The 17432-nt window shown below is 42.2% G+C and overlaps 1 protein-coding gene across 1 annotated transcript; it reads left to right on the top strand.

Annotated features, from left to right (window-relative positions):
- Nucleotides 1-12130: 12130 nt before the first annotated feature.
- Nucleotides 12131-17432, top strand: ostm1 (osteoclastogenesis associated transmembrane protein 1). The gene is made up of 6 exons (XM_084559873.1): nucleotides 12131-12826; nucleotides 13546-13660; nucleotides 14817-14914; nucleotides 15009-15119; nucleotides 15976-16141; nucleotides 17183-17432. The coding sequence occupies exons 1-6, from the start codon at nucleotides 12413-12415 to the stop codon at nucleotides 17236-17238; spliced, it is 960 nt and encodes a 319-aa protein (XP_084415999.1). The 5' UTR covers nucleotides 12131-12412; the 3' UTR covers nucleotides 17239-17432.

Here is a 17432-nt window from a genome sequence, read left to right on the forward strand (position 1 = left end):
GTGCTGGTGGTGGAGGAGGATAGCGGGATGTTGAATGATCCAAGTTTTTCAGGACTCGAGTGGGGCACCTGTTGGAAGCTTAGAGGCGGCTTTGCGGCCGGGGGTCATTAATATTAAAATATACAGAGATGCCATCACGGGCCGGTCTGAAATCGGTCTGATGTCGCCCCTGGGTTCCCTCTCTGGATGGACCTCTGCTTTCAGTCACTCGTGAAGAGCTTTCTTTTCTTTTTTTCTGTCTTCTCCTTTTCTTTTTTCCCTCCCTGAAAAGACTCGTTAACAAATTATGACAGCTGAGTAGAGGGGCTTAGTCTGTTCACACTGCAAAGACAAACACGTGAGAGCCAAGGAGCCCGCGACGTGGTCAGTGTATCTACAGTTCATTGAATATTCTGCCTGGGGTGTGTGAAAGTGCTAGGAAGCTGAAAGGACAGGTTTCGGTGCTGCAGAGGTGGCTGGACTGGATTTGTGGGAGAAATGTGTACAGTAAACTCTCCATCGTTGACAAAAATGAGATGGTTGGACTTTAAGTGGCGTTTAAGAGGCAAGTTTTAAGGGACATATCACTTATACCTTTGTTTATATATTAATTTTCAGACTTAGCCTATATTTCTTTTTAGCTAATTGTTCAGAAGTCTGTCTTTTAACATCCAGAGACGATGTTGGATGTGTGTTCCCTTCAACGAGTTAATCCGTTGGATGAATGTGGTTTTGTGAGTGCATAAATCAATTCAAAGTCAAAAAGGAAAAAGGTGCAACAGCAATTTCTGTCATGCATCAGTAATAATCACTTCATCTTAAATAGTGATTTTCACAATTTACATCAGAATTGTTAAAAATTCGGACATTTGGTTGGAGTTTTGTTTTAAAAGGCTGGAATTAAAGTTATGATCCAGGATAAAACATTTAGTGACAAACACTAAACCTAAATACCTGATGTTTATTTTATATATATATATATTTAATGTGTGCTGTCTGTAGTTAACTGGTTTCTGCTCTTAGACTTCCTCACCTTGTTTTTTATGAATTTTTAATCTAATTAGTTCAGATTGTAGTCATTCATTATTTGGATATATCTTATTCAAATCAGCAAAATGCAAAAATCATGCTCATTCATTCAGTTATGGGATAAAACAAGGACTGATGATATGTCAAAATTACAAAATGAAAAATCTCTCGAGTCTAGGATGAATGGAAGTGCAAATATTTAAACGTCTGAGCACGAGATGTCCCCAATTTCACTGTAAAGTCTTCCAAACTATGTGGGTTTTGTAAAATCATGCTTGTAGGTCCATGATTTAAACTGAGATTTGAGCACAGATAACTTTCTCTAGGTGTAAATTTGAAAGAAAAGCATTTGAAAGTCAAACTGGGCACACATTCTGCACAGTAAAAGTCTAACTTAAAGTCAAGAAATCAAAAGCAACCTTTTTTTTTTATGGCCATTTTGCTGGCTGTCAGTGACAGAACTTCATGTACCGGTGGGATCCACTCACACAGACTGACTGTGTTCAAGAACCGGCGGTGCGAGCAGCCGTCTCGGCCGTCGCACAGATTAACCAGAGAATGGCCGTCATCAGCTCCTTCCAGAGCCTCCGTTCACCTGGAGTCACCCTGATGGCCTTTCTGCTGTTTATCCGGATCTGTTCAGCAGTCAGTCTTGCTTCTTGCTTCTGCTCCTCCTGACGATACGTCCTGCTGGCTCCACAGGTCAGGTTCAACGATCACGGCCCGAGGTCACGCCGTCCACTTGTCATTAACCCTCGGGGACTCTGCAGCACAGGAGCTGTCATCCGGAGCCTCACGCTCACCTCACGGGTCTTAATACACTCCCAGACACTCGGACACAATGAGGTACCGGTGATTCATTGATGGAATCAGTGCATGTGGCCATGTCTGTGTTCAGGGTACAATGCATATGTGTGGGATGCAGGTCTTTGAAAAGCAGAGGTCAGTATATGAATGTGTGTCCAGTGGTACCATAAGAATACAGATAAGTGTTTATAGATGAGTCCATTCTTATGTAACTGTATATATTACACTGGATGATATGTGGCCATATTGGTGGAAATATAGTCAGATGACACAGAGTCACTGAATAAAAGGGATACTGTGTTTTTTTAGCTTGACCCTTAAAGACTAAAGTATGGCTCTGTTGACGAAGGAGTTTTCTTTTAATGGTTCTCCTTATGCTTGTGTAGCCCAAATAATGGATATTAGGTCAAGCTGCAGCACCTTGTTAAGATAAAAAAGCTAAAACACCTTTATTATTTTGTCTGTGATGAAAGGGTGCTCCAGTGTGTATGGATTTTCTTCTGATTAAACTGTCACACACTCAAAGACAAGTGAAAACCATTAATTCAAGCTTCAATCACACTTTTTTTTTGGAACAATTTCCTTACACCCCTGACCGTCCAGGCAATAGAAATAATAAAATAATTAAAGTTTTTTATTGAAAGTGTTCTATATTGGCTTGAAAAGAAAATTCTCTTCTGCCATCTCCTGTTTTGTGTTGAATTCAGAGATGAACTGGTGATATGTCTGATGACAAAGACGAACATAACCTGATAGTCGGTGACGTGGGTGAAGCCTTGTTATTTTATCTTAATTTGTCTTAAAATCTCAGACGGTTCTCCAGCTCTATGTCTCTCTTGCAGACATTTATATCACTGAAGCTGAAGTGAAGCAGAACAGGTCAGTGCTCAAGTCAGTGTCACTGGTGCCAGCCGCTGCAGAGTAAAGAAATATGACAAATAAACTTCGACCAGGGATCGCATAAGAACGAACCAAGCAGGCGTACCTTATTGCACAATTCACATAAACAAAGCAGCAACGTCTGGGCCTAGAAAAATGAAACCAACTTGAATGTCCCAGAAAACGTTGTCAACTTCAAGATTTCTTCACCAAGGGTTTGTCCATCTTGAAAAACAGTCTAAGATCACAATCTGCCTTTTTCAGCTTGCAGATATCTAACTCTGAGGTTAACACCAACACCAACAGGCAGACAACCGAAGGGGACGAGAAGGCTACAGGAAGTACATGCCCAAATGTCTACACCCGGTGAGTCAGGCTAGCTTACCTAGCTAACAGCAGAGCACCAAGCTAACAAGCTTTGAATGGTTACAGGTGCAGTGAGGGAGCTCTATGTTCCTGCACAGACTGACATCTAACTGAGCGGTTTTTAAAGAACAATTGTGTAACACTCTTAGCAGAAATTGAACACAGAATTCACAAAATCATTTTTAATTCATGTGCAGTCATTTGTAACTTTTGCTGCCTTCAAATGGGGTCATATTTTCCATGTTTGGTCTATTCACAACCTGCCATAGGGGTTTCTTTGTACTTTATAATATGTATGAGTAAAATATTAATATTTCCAACGGCCTCATCTTTTCGTTATGCCTTTACATGATCAGGTTATATGCTTGTTAGGAGGTTAACTTGCTAACCGTTAGCCTCGGTGGCTTCTAGATGCTAACAGTCGCCTAGCTGCAGTCTTCTCACGACTTGCGGTTGATGTCACAATTTTATTTCCAAGCATTTCGTGTTCACAACTTCCCACGTTGTAATTTTCATATGAACTTTAGTAGTTTTGTTAGCTTAGCATGAGCCGTTCATATCAAGGGAGTATGTGCTCTTTTACTGAGCCCGCCATGTTTCTACGGTAGCCCAGAATGGACAAGCCAAACTCTGGCTCCAGAGATGGGGCTTTCACACTTTTATGTAGAGGTTATGGCCAATTTACAACATTTCCACTAAATACCAATACATCCTACATAGTGATTATTTAACTGTGATGTTGTAAAGAAAACAAAATGTTTGTCTTAAAGCAAAACAGTGTAACCTTAGCTTAATTGACGCCACTCTCACCGCAAGTGTACGTTGCGTTGACACATGCTAGCAGAGGCGCAGTGTAGCTGTGTGAAGTTTCATCACTTTAGCTAACATTAGCTACCATAAGCTACTGGTCAGTCACAGAGTAAAGGCTCATTTAGGGTGCTGCGGGACATAAACTGCGTAACCTACGTACGTAGCCTATACCAGTGCGAGCCATTTATACTTATGCACTCGGCAGTCTGGCTCGCTCTTTAACAACACCACCCAAACACTAGTCGGTGCTGCGTCTTTTTTGCCAGTTGGGTACATTTTTGTTTCTACTTCCTGTTTCACTTTCAACAATGGCAACTGAAAAGTTTGCCAAAATTTCGCAGAAGATGAGTCGTACAAATGTCTGTATCTCCGAACCTTCTCAGTTAACCTTTCCTCGATGTGTTCCATCTTTATTGATCCAAAACAATTAATTTGAAAACTGCAGAAATCGAGAAGCAGCCAGAAATACTAAAGCAGAAACACGCTACGGACAAAAAATCATATAAATTCTCTGATCGTCTACTGATATATACCAAATTCGAAATGACTGAGAGTTGTGCCTATTTTGTTTTCTTTCAAAACACTCTTAGTTTTAATTATTTGCTGATTATACCAGTAGTATTGATGTGGCCTGCACTGGCTAGACGGTGTAAACCGCATAAACTCAAAAATAGCGATATAAAGCATCAGTATTGAAAATTAATGGTGGTGACATATTGTGTGTTATTTAAAGGCCTTTTATTTGTCTTTCTGTTGGACTATTTCCCCCCCCTTTACCTTTGAAAGATAAAGATTAGGAGTGATGAAAGCAGCTGGGGGACATGGGGTCCTTTTGAAACACCCAAACAATAACGAGGGCAAAGAGGCACTTATTTTTTTCTCATATTCACCACATTTTCTCAATCATCCACCCCTTTCTCAAACACGCACCCCAACCACCCAGCAGCTCAGTGCTTTCCCATCCTCAGATTCCCTCAAAGTTTCAGATGCTCACAATTCCACAATGCCCAGATGCTGTCCTTTGGCCCTTTACCCCCCTCAACCCAGAGCTATCATTCATAACCTTTCTGTGGAGCTGGGAGTGAAAGAGGTGGGATAAGGGAGAACGAGGGGGAGCGGAGAGCAACATGGCAGCTTATTTAGAAGACTTCCTTTATTGGAACATGTGCAAGCAGTTCACTCACAAAGGACTTAAATAGGATATTTTCTGTTCCCTATAGTTGCTTTCCCCTTTTAAGTGCCGAGGCAAAAAAAGTAAGTTTACAACTCCCTCCTCAATGGGGGCTCTTCACTCTCAGGTTGCGGGGACCTGAGTGACCTAGGAAAGTTAATTAGGAGGCGAACAAAGAGCGAGCTGGAGCAGAATGCTTCGCCTCTCCTCCAGCCAAAGATGTCATCCATTAATTAGGAAAATCTTTAAGGTGGCCTTATTGAATTTACAGAAAGCCCTGTGGTTGGCGGGCAACAGTTTTTTGATCAAGCCCTGACTCAAACAATGCCCTTCTGGGGGTTAAAAAAGAAGAAGAAGGGAGGAGATTGGTGGTGGAAGAAGAGTGGGAGAAAGGGAAAGGGGGGAGAAAAAAGAAACGTATGGGTTCGCGGCGCAGTACAGTTTAATGGGAGGGGGGGCTGCCGATTGTGACAGCTCAGATTCACATGGGTATGGGGGGCATAGTTTGGGAATGATGTCATGCAAAGGCAACCTGGGGGCTTGGGAAGTAAGAAGGAGGGGGTACTGAGCTTGAGCCACAGGGGCCACTCAAAGTTAACATCGCTGCCTGCATCTGGGCCAAATCCTTTTCTTCTGGCCCAGGAGAGGCTTTCCTGAACGCCAAGCCCTCCACCACTCCTCCTACCGCCTCGTTCACAAATCCGGGGCTCGCTTTAAAGCTAACCTCTTGCTAACTGACTAGCTAACTGCCTATTCAACCCTGGCTCAACCCATGAATAATATAGCTGGGTAACACTAAGCAGCGCTGGTGCTTTCACAAATGGGCAATTGAAGTAGCAACCTTTCTTAGTTTATGTTTAGAAATATTGTAAATCTGAATTTAATGCATCCGTTATAGGCTTCGAATGTTCTTGTATTTGAAGTGTGCTTCTTTTTTATTAATGTATTCTAAGATTATGCCATTGTCTCCATCTTAATTTCATTCATAAATTAATGATACTTGTGAGAGCACAAGTCTGCAGCGCTCAAATTAGCTTCGTTCCCTGAAGCGGCAGTGTACTTGAAGACGTGCGTCACTTTTCGCCGTGAACGTAGAAATTCATTACTTCAAGGATCTGCATGCCACGTATGAGCTCAGTAACTTTTGACTGTCAAAGGTGGCCTGTGCAAATTTTTTTTTTATATTTTTTTTTGCAATATTTAGTATTCTTCTGCTAAAATCGTGAACAATTGTTGTTGTTAATTTATTATAAAAAATACTGATTCACTAATAAATATGAAATATGTGCAAATATCTGTTTTTCCAAAATAGATATACGGAAATGGACCTGTGAAAATGAATAATGTCTTTAAGAGTAAAAAACAAAAAGGTTTAATTCCTTAACAGCAGAGATCATTGAACAACAGTATCTTGTTAATTATCAGAGTATTTAAATAACTTCACAAGAAGGATAATCTTGGATTAAGTTGAGGGAAACAAGCACACCCACTGACTTCTTCCCCCTTTTGACACTATAACAGACTAAAGAGTTTGGCGGTAAGTGGAAATGCAATTGGAAATTTGATCATGCAACTTGTTAAGCAAGGCAAAACAATGTAAGGTATGCTAAGAAACTGATGGGAGTATAAATAAACTAATGTTTGCTTCATCATAATTGTAGGTTTGCAGGATAAATGATGCACACTTCTTTACTGCATCCCTGGAAATAGCCACGACCAAAGAAAACCCACCGCCGTAGAGATAAAGAGATAAAAGTCACATGCATGCTCATGCTATATGCTGGCATGCTGTCTCTTGGGACATGAACCCCTCACCCCACCCCCTCCTGGGGGACTAATTTGAGGGGAGGGATGATGTGTTTAGTTGCTTGTCAGAAACAATCACCTCCGGCCCATTACATTTACAGCACGTCGTGCTTTCAATTGCTGTAACGCACTCAGCTCTGAGAGGGGGAAGGTGGCCCTGAGAGGACTGTATAAACAAACCGCAAATTTGGGGACATAAAAATTTAGCAAACATCTGTGAATGAGGTTCAGAGGAGGCAAAAGCAAATGTTAAATGTCACCGATGGCTATTTGGAGGTGGATAAATCAATTTGAAGTTTTGCAGCTTTGTGGTTTTTTTTTTTTCTTTGAGATGTAAGATTAAAGTGAATAACAACTTTATTTAGTGCGCCCTGCGCCGCCCCCACCTCTCTCTTGTCCTCTGTCCCGTCCCACCCGTCCCCTCTCTGTTCTGTTTGGGCACTGGAGGTTGTCAGTCGGGGTTTATGTCCAGTTCACTGGAGCTGAAAGAAGTCAGTTTCGCGTCTTGTTATGGAACAAGTCGTCCGGCCTCTCAGGAGTGATGAGAAGAGGTCTGGGTGAGCAGGGCGAGCAGGGAGCGGGACCATCCCCTGGAGGCGACCAGCAGCGAGGAAGTCAATGCAGCTTTTGTGTGGCTGCTGTCGGCTGCGTGTTTGGTAATTATCCCCGTCTTTATGAGCACAGGCTGGACTTTCCAGGAGAGATCCCAACCCGACCGGCCCACAGAGGAGTGCACAACACACCGTCAACAAAGATTAACTTCTCACAGTGCCGCCGAGGTGCCTGATTGGGGGAGACGCAGTAAATACATGAAGCCCTCTCTTGTGTGACACGACGAGCAGATCTGCAATCCTGCTTCAGGCCTCTGCAGTGTTTAGATAGTGACACCTGTGAAGCTGACAGATACCACCTCCATCCTTCTTTACAAGTCAGTATGCACAATGCACCACTTTGTAAGAAGCAGTGTTTTACATTTGAAGATAGCGAAGGTGGAACCAGTTAGCATTCAGTTTAGACCAGTGGGTCCCATCTCAAAGATCAGGCCCGCCTAATGGGGCAGAAGATAAAGGGTCATGGGTAAATGAATGCTTAAGTGAGAAGGGAAAAATAAAAGTAAATGTAAATGTTGGACTTTTTCTTTTGTGAAAGAGATTCACGTGGCTGAAATAGTTAAGTAAATGAAACCAGGGTAGAGGAATCTGGAACATGACAAGTTGATCCAACTAAATGTTGTGATGAAGGTTCGAGACCACAAGCTTAATGTTTAACAATTTGGTAGTTTTTCGTGTATTAAACAGTCTACAGTGTCCGTATCAAAAAGTGTAAGACCGGTTCAATAGCCGTAATGTTTAAATTTAGTCTCAAATATACCAGAAAAGCATAAAGTAGAATAAAATACTCAAGTAAAAGTACCTTTAACTCCTTTTTCACCTTCTCTAAACCATACAATATAATTATTACGCATATTTACTCAGCTGTGCAGTTCTCACAAGCTGGCCGTATGGAGTACACTGACATTTAATGATGAGTGGATTTGCATGGAGTGTAATTATCCTGCAACTCTTTGCATTGACATCCGGGCTGTGTTGTTTTTCCATCCTTATGTTAATCCACATTTATTAAAACTATGTGGACGCTTCTGCGAATAAATCAGATATTTTAGTTGTGTTTGTTTCACATGATCTCGTTTTAGGCGGCGGAGTGGCGTGGTGGTTGGCACTGATGCCTCACCGCAAGAAGGATCCATGGGCCGACTGGGGCCTTTCTGTGTGGAGTTTGCATGTTCTCCCTGTGTCTGCATGGGTTCTCTCCGGGTACTCCGGCTTCCCCCCAGCGTCCAAAGACATGCTGGTTAGGTTAATCTGTGATTCTAGATTGGCTGTAGGTGTGAATTTGAGTGTGAATGGTTGTCTGTCTCTCTGTGTTAGCCTTGTGATAGACTGGTGACCTGTCCAGGGTGTACCCCACCTCTTGCCCGATGACAGCTGGGATAGGCTCCAGGCCCCCCACGACCCTTCACAGGACAAGTAGTATAGTACATCTGTATAGTACATACAGTAGTTTTTTTTTCTCTGAACTCTATAGGTTCACTGACAAAAGTAAGGTAAACACTGTTATTCTAGTTTCATCTTCACCCTCATTATCAGCCCCCCTCCCGCTATCACAGTTTTCATACTCTTCCTCACCCTCATCCCAACCACTGCCCTGACATTACCATCATCATCATCCTCGTCAGCTTCTCGGTCCTTCCTCTGATCATCGCCATCGCTCCAATCATAACAACCTGATCACTATCATCATGTTTCTTCATCATCGTCGCCATCTGCCATCATTCACTGGCTGCGTGTCACCTTTAACACCTGCATCACCGACGACTTCATCATCTCCTGCTCTACGCTCCCTCTCGCCTTCTTCTTCTTCATCATCATCATCACCAGTGGAGTCTGTGGGCCTAGCTCGGAGATCTAGCTGTTTAGATTTTGTGGGAATCGGGCTTCAGAGCAGGCGTTTCTTCCATTAAAACCCCTTCATTTAAACCCGACTCAGATCGGCCCCCTTTCAAAGGCGCAGAATGGGCCCGCCTTGATCTGCGTCAATTGTCATCCCCCGGGCTCAGGGGCACTTCGGCGGCCAGTGTAGCGGGCGAAGTCAGGGCTAATCCCTGGAAAAGGGGAGAATCACGGGAGAGGAGGGAAAGCAACAATAACCAAGTCAAGCGTATAAAATGAAAGCGAAATCTCTATTATCACTCCCCGCGATTCCCAGCAAAGTGGTGAAAATCGGGGTTAGTTTGTGATTCGAGTCAGACGCGGAGGGAAGAATATGGGGGTCCCCGCGGGTTGGGAGACTCACACGACGAAAAGGGCAATATTCTGGAGAAAGGGGGAAGAAGAAAGCCCCTCTCCCATCCCGACATAACCATTAAATGCAGTCTGACTTTATGTTGTATAGAGAGGAGGGGACAAGAAAGGAGGCACAGTTCTCCGATGAAAGAATGAGGTTTTTGGCGGATTAGGGACGGCCCGAAGGATGAAGAATAACTTCTGCATAACTTTACAGCTATTTTCTCTCCCCACGCCAAGAGCCAAGTTTAAGGCTGAACCGGTTTTTGAGTTAACCCCTCTGCGATGGCCCAGTTTCACAAAGTCGTGGCAAAATCTCTTGCGCCAAAACGAACTTGACGGTAACAGTTTTACAGGTGCAGTGCAAGTTTTTTTGATTGGGTCTGAAAAAAAGTCTTAAGAGTTAAAAAAAAAAAAAAAGTACATGCATTCAGTTGTTTACAAATATTAAAGTATAGTAGCCTACATTTATTTCCATTTTATTTCATTTGCACATCTTCCACATAGCCTATTTGCCAATTTTGACTTTATTGTGATGGTTGAAACCATTTTCCCTCTGTAAAAAATTTTAAAAATACTCAATAACAACACACGCAATAGGTCAATTTAAAAAGGAACAGTCCCTTTTTGTTTCGGTGTCTAATTAAAGTGGTAAATGAAGGCTAAATGTTTAATAAAACTGTAAAGTAGAAGAACCATTAGTCATCTGTTGGTTGTCCTTTTAGAGAGTCCCCGAGCCCAAGGTTGGGAACCACTGGCTAAACACGAAGCAGGTACAATCTGCCTGAAGCGGAAATGCATCCATTTAGATAGAAGTCCAGTAATACTGTGGGATTTAAAATGCATGACTTTAGCATTAATGCATTTTGGGGAAAAAAAGGTTTATAGTCTTCCTCAAATCTTTCGTAGGTGCATAGTTTCTTCAATCCATTTTTACTGCATGGTTTCAGTAAACTGTTCTCCAAATCACAAGGACCTTCTTACACCGAATCTTCCCACCGCCCTTGACGCGCTCTCATCATCTCATCTTCTAATTTATGGACTTAATTAGTGATTTTTGTCCTCTTGGTCTCTCTATGCTAATGAAGGCATTTTTCACTGCCATCTGACAATAACGGTCATCTCATCTATAGCGATGACATGCTCTGCTGATTGGCGCACATGGAGGAAAAAGAAAGGCATCTATAACTCACTTCCCAATGTGATCAGTGCAGGATGATGCTCTCCTATAAGCCTGTACATTCTGGCGGCGCGTAATAACAACAGGCTAATAATAAATTCGTGCATTTTGTTTTCAAGTTATATGAGCGAAAAAGCTAAAAGCAGAGGTGTAGCCATTCAAAGAAAGAAAAAAAGAAAAGAATAAAAAGAGCAGGATCATAAATGGTTTACGTTGTAATCACTTCTTCTTTCTGAGAGCCGCACTAGAAAATAATAAAGGAATGAGGAACATCTGAACAATTAGGTGAACTCTGGTCAGGAGAAGAAGAGTTAATGAGCTGCCGGTGCCATGTGCAGTGAGAGGAGCATCGGGGGCCAGAATCCATATTTATTATCAGTGGAGATGTGCGCGGGCATCAGAATAGGCCGCTAATGCGGCGAGCTCTCTCTCCCCCCTTATTTTCATTAGGCTCTGATGACTGCGGAATTGATGCGGCCCGCAAGTTATCAAGAGCCACTAATTTCACATTAACGACCATTGACTGCGGTTGCTTGATTCGAGGGGGTTTTTGACAATTATCACAATCAGGATTGGAGCCCAAATCGTTTACCTTGACTCCGTGATTATTTGCTCGGCGCCGGGCGCACATTGCAAAATTGTATGGTGTCAAAAACCCCCGTAAATAATGAGGAGACCAGGAGGAAGGGCTATCTCTTTGCAGCAGCGCACACGCACACTCACACCTCCCCCGTACTCACTCACACACACTGTAGGCTGTGACATTACACTGCAGTGGAGATAGATAGATAGATAGATAGATAGATGCTATGACATATATAAAATATAAAATTTACATACCATATAAAGTAAATGCATGAAATGTTGGAGGAGGTGCATTTAAGGACTATTACATATCATATAAAGTAAATGTTGGAAATGGTGCATTTATGGACCCCCAAATTTATGAACTCTGTTTTTTTTTATAAATGTTTGCAGGCACATAAATCGTGCTACTGCATATTTACTGAAAGTGTAGCAGTATGGATGCATCTATTTTATGCTTTTATTAATTGTTATGTTCTTCTACTTCATTACAAGATGAACAAGATCAGATTACTATTATTTTTTTTTCTTCCTAGATTCAAACTGGAATTGAAAAAGAAAATGTATAGACTTCATATGAAAAAAAAATAATGTAGTAGCAGAGCAGAAGTCAAATTGTCTATAATAATGAATAATGTATTAAATAAATACTTAAAAGAGGCCAGTAATTCAAGAATAACTGAAGAAATTCAAACTACAACTGTATGTGAAATCATACAACAAAACCTCAAACGTAATGTGTCGCTGTATTTTTTATTTTAATTTTAAATATACCTCTAAAAGTTACATTGCCAGTACCAGAGTGAATTTAAAGGGAGGATGCAACGGAGCGATGAACTCTCGCGAGATTTCAGAGCACAAGTCACATGATCAGATCGGGAAAAACAAAACGAGGAAGTCATGAGGTGTTTTGAGTGATAGTCAGAGCTAGAGCTACCCTAATCCATATTTTCAGCCATGTCGCCGCATACTAACAGTTTATTTTTACTTTTTAGTTTATTAGTGTTAAATATTCGCGGTTTTAAGTGTAGTGAAATACTAAACGCGTCAGAAACAGCGAAAAAACCGACGTTGTCTTTGAGCCCGGCTGCTTCTCCTCCTCCTCCTGCTGCTGCTGCTGCTGCTGTGGTGCTCAACTCGCCTGTGTTTAAGTCTGCTGTGGACTCTTTATTCTCCCTCAATCTGCTGATTTCGTTTCCAGAGGACCAGGAGATCAGCGAGTACTGCAGCGAGCTGCTCCACGTATTCGGCCAGCGGTACGTGGAGCTGGTGCGGTGCCTGGTGCCCGCTGCACGACCCGTCAAAGTGTGCCAGAGCTGTTTCACCAGTTACGACAGAGTGGTGGACGTCTACAAGAACATCTCATCACAAGTACGTGCTGAACTCACTGTCGGTGTTTTAGTTTGGTGTGAGCCGCCTCCTGTGTGAGTGTCCTCAAAGAGGACAGGCCTCGGTTGTGCTGCGCAGTTAGTCACGAGTCTTGTGATCTGATCCTTGTGGTGACGAATATGAGGAAGCACAACTTTGTCTACTACTGTGTACTACTGTCGAAACATTTTAGCCAAAGTGTTGGTCAAGATGAAACCGAAAACAACTGTGACAGATTTGCAAACACACCGATCAGGCACAACATTAAAACCACTGACAGGTGAAGTAAATGACAGGTGACCATCATGTGACAATTCAGTGTTCTGCTGGGCAACATTTGAATGTTACTTAGACATGTACGACCCACCTAGACCAGACCAGGTGGCCCCACCCCATAGCAATGACACTCCTTGATGGCAGGATGCTCCCTACAACAGGCACACACACGAAAACAGTTTAGGAACGACTCAAAAAAACATGACAAACAGCACAAGGTATTGACCTGGCCTCCAAATTCACTACATCCCAAACTGATCAAGTATCTGTGGCATGATCCATAGAGGCCCCCACTAACAACATTCTGTTGCCAGCCTCCACAGGACACCCCTGATGCATCAGAACTGTCCTTTTGGAGGCACAAGGGAGACCTGCACAATATTAGGAATGTGGAGATTGGTGTAGAAGGTAAATGAGTGCAAAATGAAATGTTTGTCTCTCCTCAGATGGGACCCGGCAACGAGAGCTGCAGCGAAAGCCTTATACGCGGTGATCGGCTGATGCTGGTTTACGTGCTGTACAGCAACCTGGAGGACCTGTGGCAAAAAGCCAAATGTCAACGTAAGTCTTCTGGAGGGGGTATTTAAAAACTTGTTTTTCTTTCAGTTTCAAAGTGTGTCATAAGCACTGTGTGCATTGCTCTGAACATATGACTCATGCACATTCAGGTTTTTGCTTCAGGGGACATTTATGACTACTTACACGGAGGATAGTATTCCACTAATAAACATAATAACCAGAATAAAAAATCCCTTATGTAACCACCTCAGTCGGAATAACCTGATCGGAATGTTTCTAATCATTTCTATCTGGGTGGGTAAACATTAAGTTAATTTAAAAAATGAACAAAGCTGTTACATTTATGACACAGCAACGCTTTACGGCGGACAGAACCATTTTGCACATGGCAGTTAAGTCATATTCTCTTCCTTGGCTGCATACAAAGATGACCCGACCCTCCGTGAAGTCACCCATATCTTATCTGAAGAGCAATTTTGAAGCTCGTCGTGGTGGCACCCGCTGTTCGCCATCTTGCCCAATTCAAGGCTTCGACAGAAAGCTAGAAACCTGTGACAGCACGCAGCTAGTCAGCAAAAACTGGCTATTATGAAAACCCAGAATCACAAAATTGACCAAAACCATAACCTTAAACCTTAAGCCTTTTGATTTCTATCAGGTTGACAGAATATTGGCCACTGGGATTTTATTGTTTAAACTTTCCATTTGTCTTTGTAGCCAGTGAGAACCATGCAGTTTGTGAATTGATGAGATTGATATGTTATATCTGCCAGTGGGAGCATGCAGCCCTGTAATAGTCTCAAACTCCAAGTATATTTGTTTTCGTAAAAACTCCAGCTAACAACCATTTTCAGTTAATCTGATCATTAATACTTCCTAAAACACAGGATTATGTCATTTAATAGCTTCAAAACCTATGTATGGTTAGAGAACCATCACATCAGACAAAGACAAGCAGCAGAACTCAATTTTGATGCGGTAACAAGAGAACTGTGTTTATTTTTCATTGTAAATATTAGTTGTTCATTGTATCCTGTGTGTCTCTTGACATTTAGAAATATGCAAATACTTTTGGAATGATAGTTTTACCAAAGTAAAAAAGAGGGAAACAAATGATTTTATTGCCACAAAATGCCGTAAAGTCTTCCTATTGTTGACTCAACTGCTGTTTTTTTTTTTTTAATTCACCTTTGTGCAGACTGTATCACTGAAAACTTTTCAAGCCTGACCAACGACACCGTGTCCTTCATGGCTGCTCTCAACCTAACTATCGCCTGCTTTGACAAGTTTCGACAGGTACGCCATGAACCGGGTGGTGACCTTTCTCACCGTGTGTGTTTTAATGCGTTTATGTTCAGAAGCTGTTAACTGTGAGGACTGTCCTACACAGGGGAACCACACGGAGCTGTGCAAGAACTGCACGAGCGTGTACAAGAACCTGAGTGGGCTGTACAACGATATGGAGAAGAAAAGCATCCTGTGTATCGACATAGAGGATGCGGTATGTATGTATGTATGTATGTCAAAAAAGCAGAGCTGTAAACAACTGGGGATGGGAAGAGTGACCTCTGCTCCCCCTAGAGGAAGGAAGAGGAAACTGTTAATGTTGTTCCACTTGTGGCTGGTAACAAGAGGATGTGTCCAGGAACTTTTGTGCCACATCCCCAAACGTTGAACCAAGTCGTTCGTTAATCGTTAAGCTCGAAGATTCACTCTTAAACTCTGGAAGTCCAGCTTACCTCTGTAGACTTTGACAGCTGGATGAGCTCAGGTGAATTTTGTTTATCTAGAAAATGTTGGATAATAAACAAAGACGGTATCTTATAATGATTGCAGTGTGGTTTTATATTGAGAAACTTTTGCAGGGATGCAAGATGTGGTTGAAAATAAGTTAGGACTTGTGTTGAGATTGATTTCTTTCTTTTTTTCTCTTATTTTTAAAATATACATTTACATAATTTAATGAAAAACTGCAAGTAATAATTGAGATTGTTGTTGATGGAAAGTCAGTGGCATTTCTTTTGGAGACAAAGTCTTCTCCTTAAACACTTTTATTTGCTATAAACTTGATTATTCATATAATAGCCTTTTTATAGCTTAGTTTTGTTTGCCCTGTTTTCAATTGTTGACTTCATTTTAGAGAAAGAAAAACTGTTAAAAAAGTTAAAAAAAAAAAATGCAAACTTGGATCTTTGATTGAATAATGTGACCAGAAATGCAGCAAACTAATTTACTTGCTGTTGTGGATGTGCAGAATTCAGAAACAGAAACCCAGCTAAGTCAAAACCAATTGTAACGCTGTCCTGTCGCCGTGCTCGGCTGAATCTTATGTTGGGTTTGTCGCTGCCGCTTTTCAGATGAACGTGACTCGCAGACTGTGGAGCAAGAGTTTCAATTGTTCCTTCCCCCGCGAGGAGACGGTGCCTGTCATCGCTGTGTCCAGCTTCATGCTCTTTCTGCCCATCATCTTCTACTTGAGCAGCTACCTTCACTCCGAACAAAAGAAACGCAAGATCATACACCGTGAGTAACCAGCTTAATTCGCCCATTGTCGCACACACACACACACACAGATTTTTGACAGGGTTTTGAGAGGTTTGGGGTCTTTGTGCAGGGGGTGGGGGGCGACTAGACTGACTGTGATACTGGGCTTTGGCTTTCAGTCATGGCCGTGGTTTAGGGATTTGTCCTTTTGAATGTGAGCGGATTGTCGTAGCCTTGAAATATTTGAGGGCGTTTCCCAAGACCCAAGGAATATTTTATGGTATTGCTCTATTTTTAGGTTCATGCAAGCAAGTTGAAGTATTGATTGCTAACGCATTGTGTTTTCTCTTACGCTGGGTTCAGACTACACTGAAATCTGGTTGAATGACCCACTCTTTGATGTACTTCTCTAATCGCACGCATGCACGCACTACTACAATTTGAAAGTATTGTTGCATCACACACACGACAGGATGTTATTACCATTACCCTGCCGGAGGGAGCAGTCGGGGAACCGTGCACCACCTCGCGTGACCTCAAGTGATCTCATGAGGAACAAAACAAGAGACTGTGGTGCAACAACTTGTTGTGCTTTTGAAATTCTGTAAATACCTACATATCAAACATGGTTGGTATTAATCAGGGCAGGCAGATGATGAGTCTGGAGAAGGTTTAAGACTGGATCTTAAAGCCTCTCACATTAGCAGATAATCTGGGGTGAAACATAAGTACCGGCCAAGGCCCCAGACCAGATTCTGATTGTCGGGTGGAGTTGAATCTCTACAGTATCCCTCGTTTTTCAGTTCAAGTGAAGAATTTGTGGCATGTTAAAGCAGATACATGAGCTGTATTGAGTTTTAATGCTCACCTTAACAAACCTCACACAACAATAAATATTTTTTTTGTGCAACGTTTAGAGTAAGGGTACATAAATGTTCTTTTATGAGACTGAGCTTCTGGGCTTTTCTCCAAACATCTTGGATATGCATTAAAAGAATAGCTTGGAGTAAACGTTGTTCCTCAGACACTGATCATTTCAGCATAATAATTTTTCCTTCCTTTTTCTCTCTCTCTTTACAGCGAGGCGAGCGAAGTCTTCCAACAGCCTGATGAACATTCAGGACAAGCTGAGCTGAAGAGGACCCAGGTGACTAAAAATGGAGGACAGCGTTATCTTGTCAGTAAACCCGGGGGGTGCGTTTGTTTTCTCACTGCTCCGTTCCTGAGGTTTTGACCGACATCCATGAACGCAGAGGACTCAGCCGCAGGATACCAAACAGTATTGAGAGGACTTCACGGATCTGAATAAATGAAACTGAAATAGCCTCGA

Source organism: Chelon labrosus, assembly GCF_963514085.1.
Source record: "Chelon labrosus genome assembly, chromosome: 14".
Lineage (NCBI taxonomy): Eukaryota > Metazoa > Chordata > Actinopteri > Mugiliformes > Mugilidae > Chelon > Chelon labrosus.

Excerpts from the sequence above, each read along its gene's own strand:
- ostm1 (XM_084559873.1), top strand. The coding sequence starts at position 12,413 with ATGTCGCCGCATACTAACAGTTTATTTTTACTTTTTAGTTTATTAGTG. Across the intron at positions 13,661-14,816 it reads GCAAAAAGCCAAATGTCAAC|ACTGTATCACTGAAAACTTT; the intron begins GTAAGTCTTCTG and ends ACCTTTGTGCAG. Across the intron at positions 14,915-15,008 it reads GCTTTGACAAGTTTCGACAG|GGGAACCACACGGAGCTGTG; the intron begins GTACGCCATGAA and ends TGTCCTACACAG.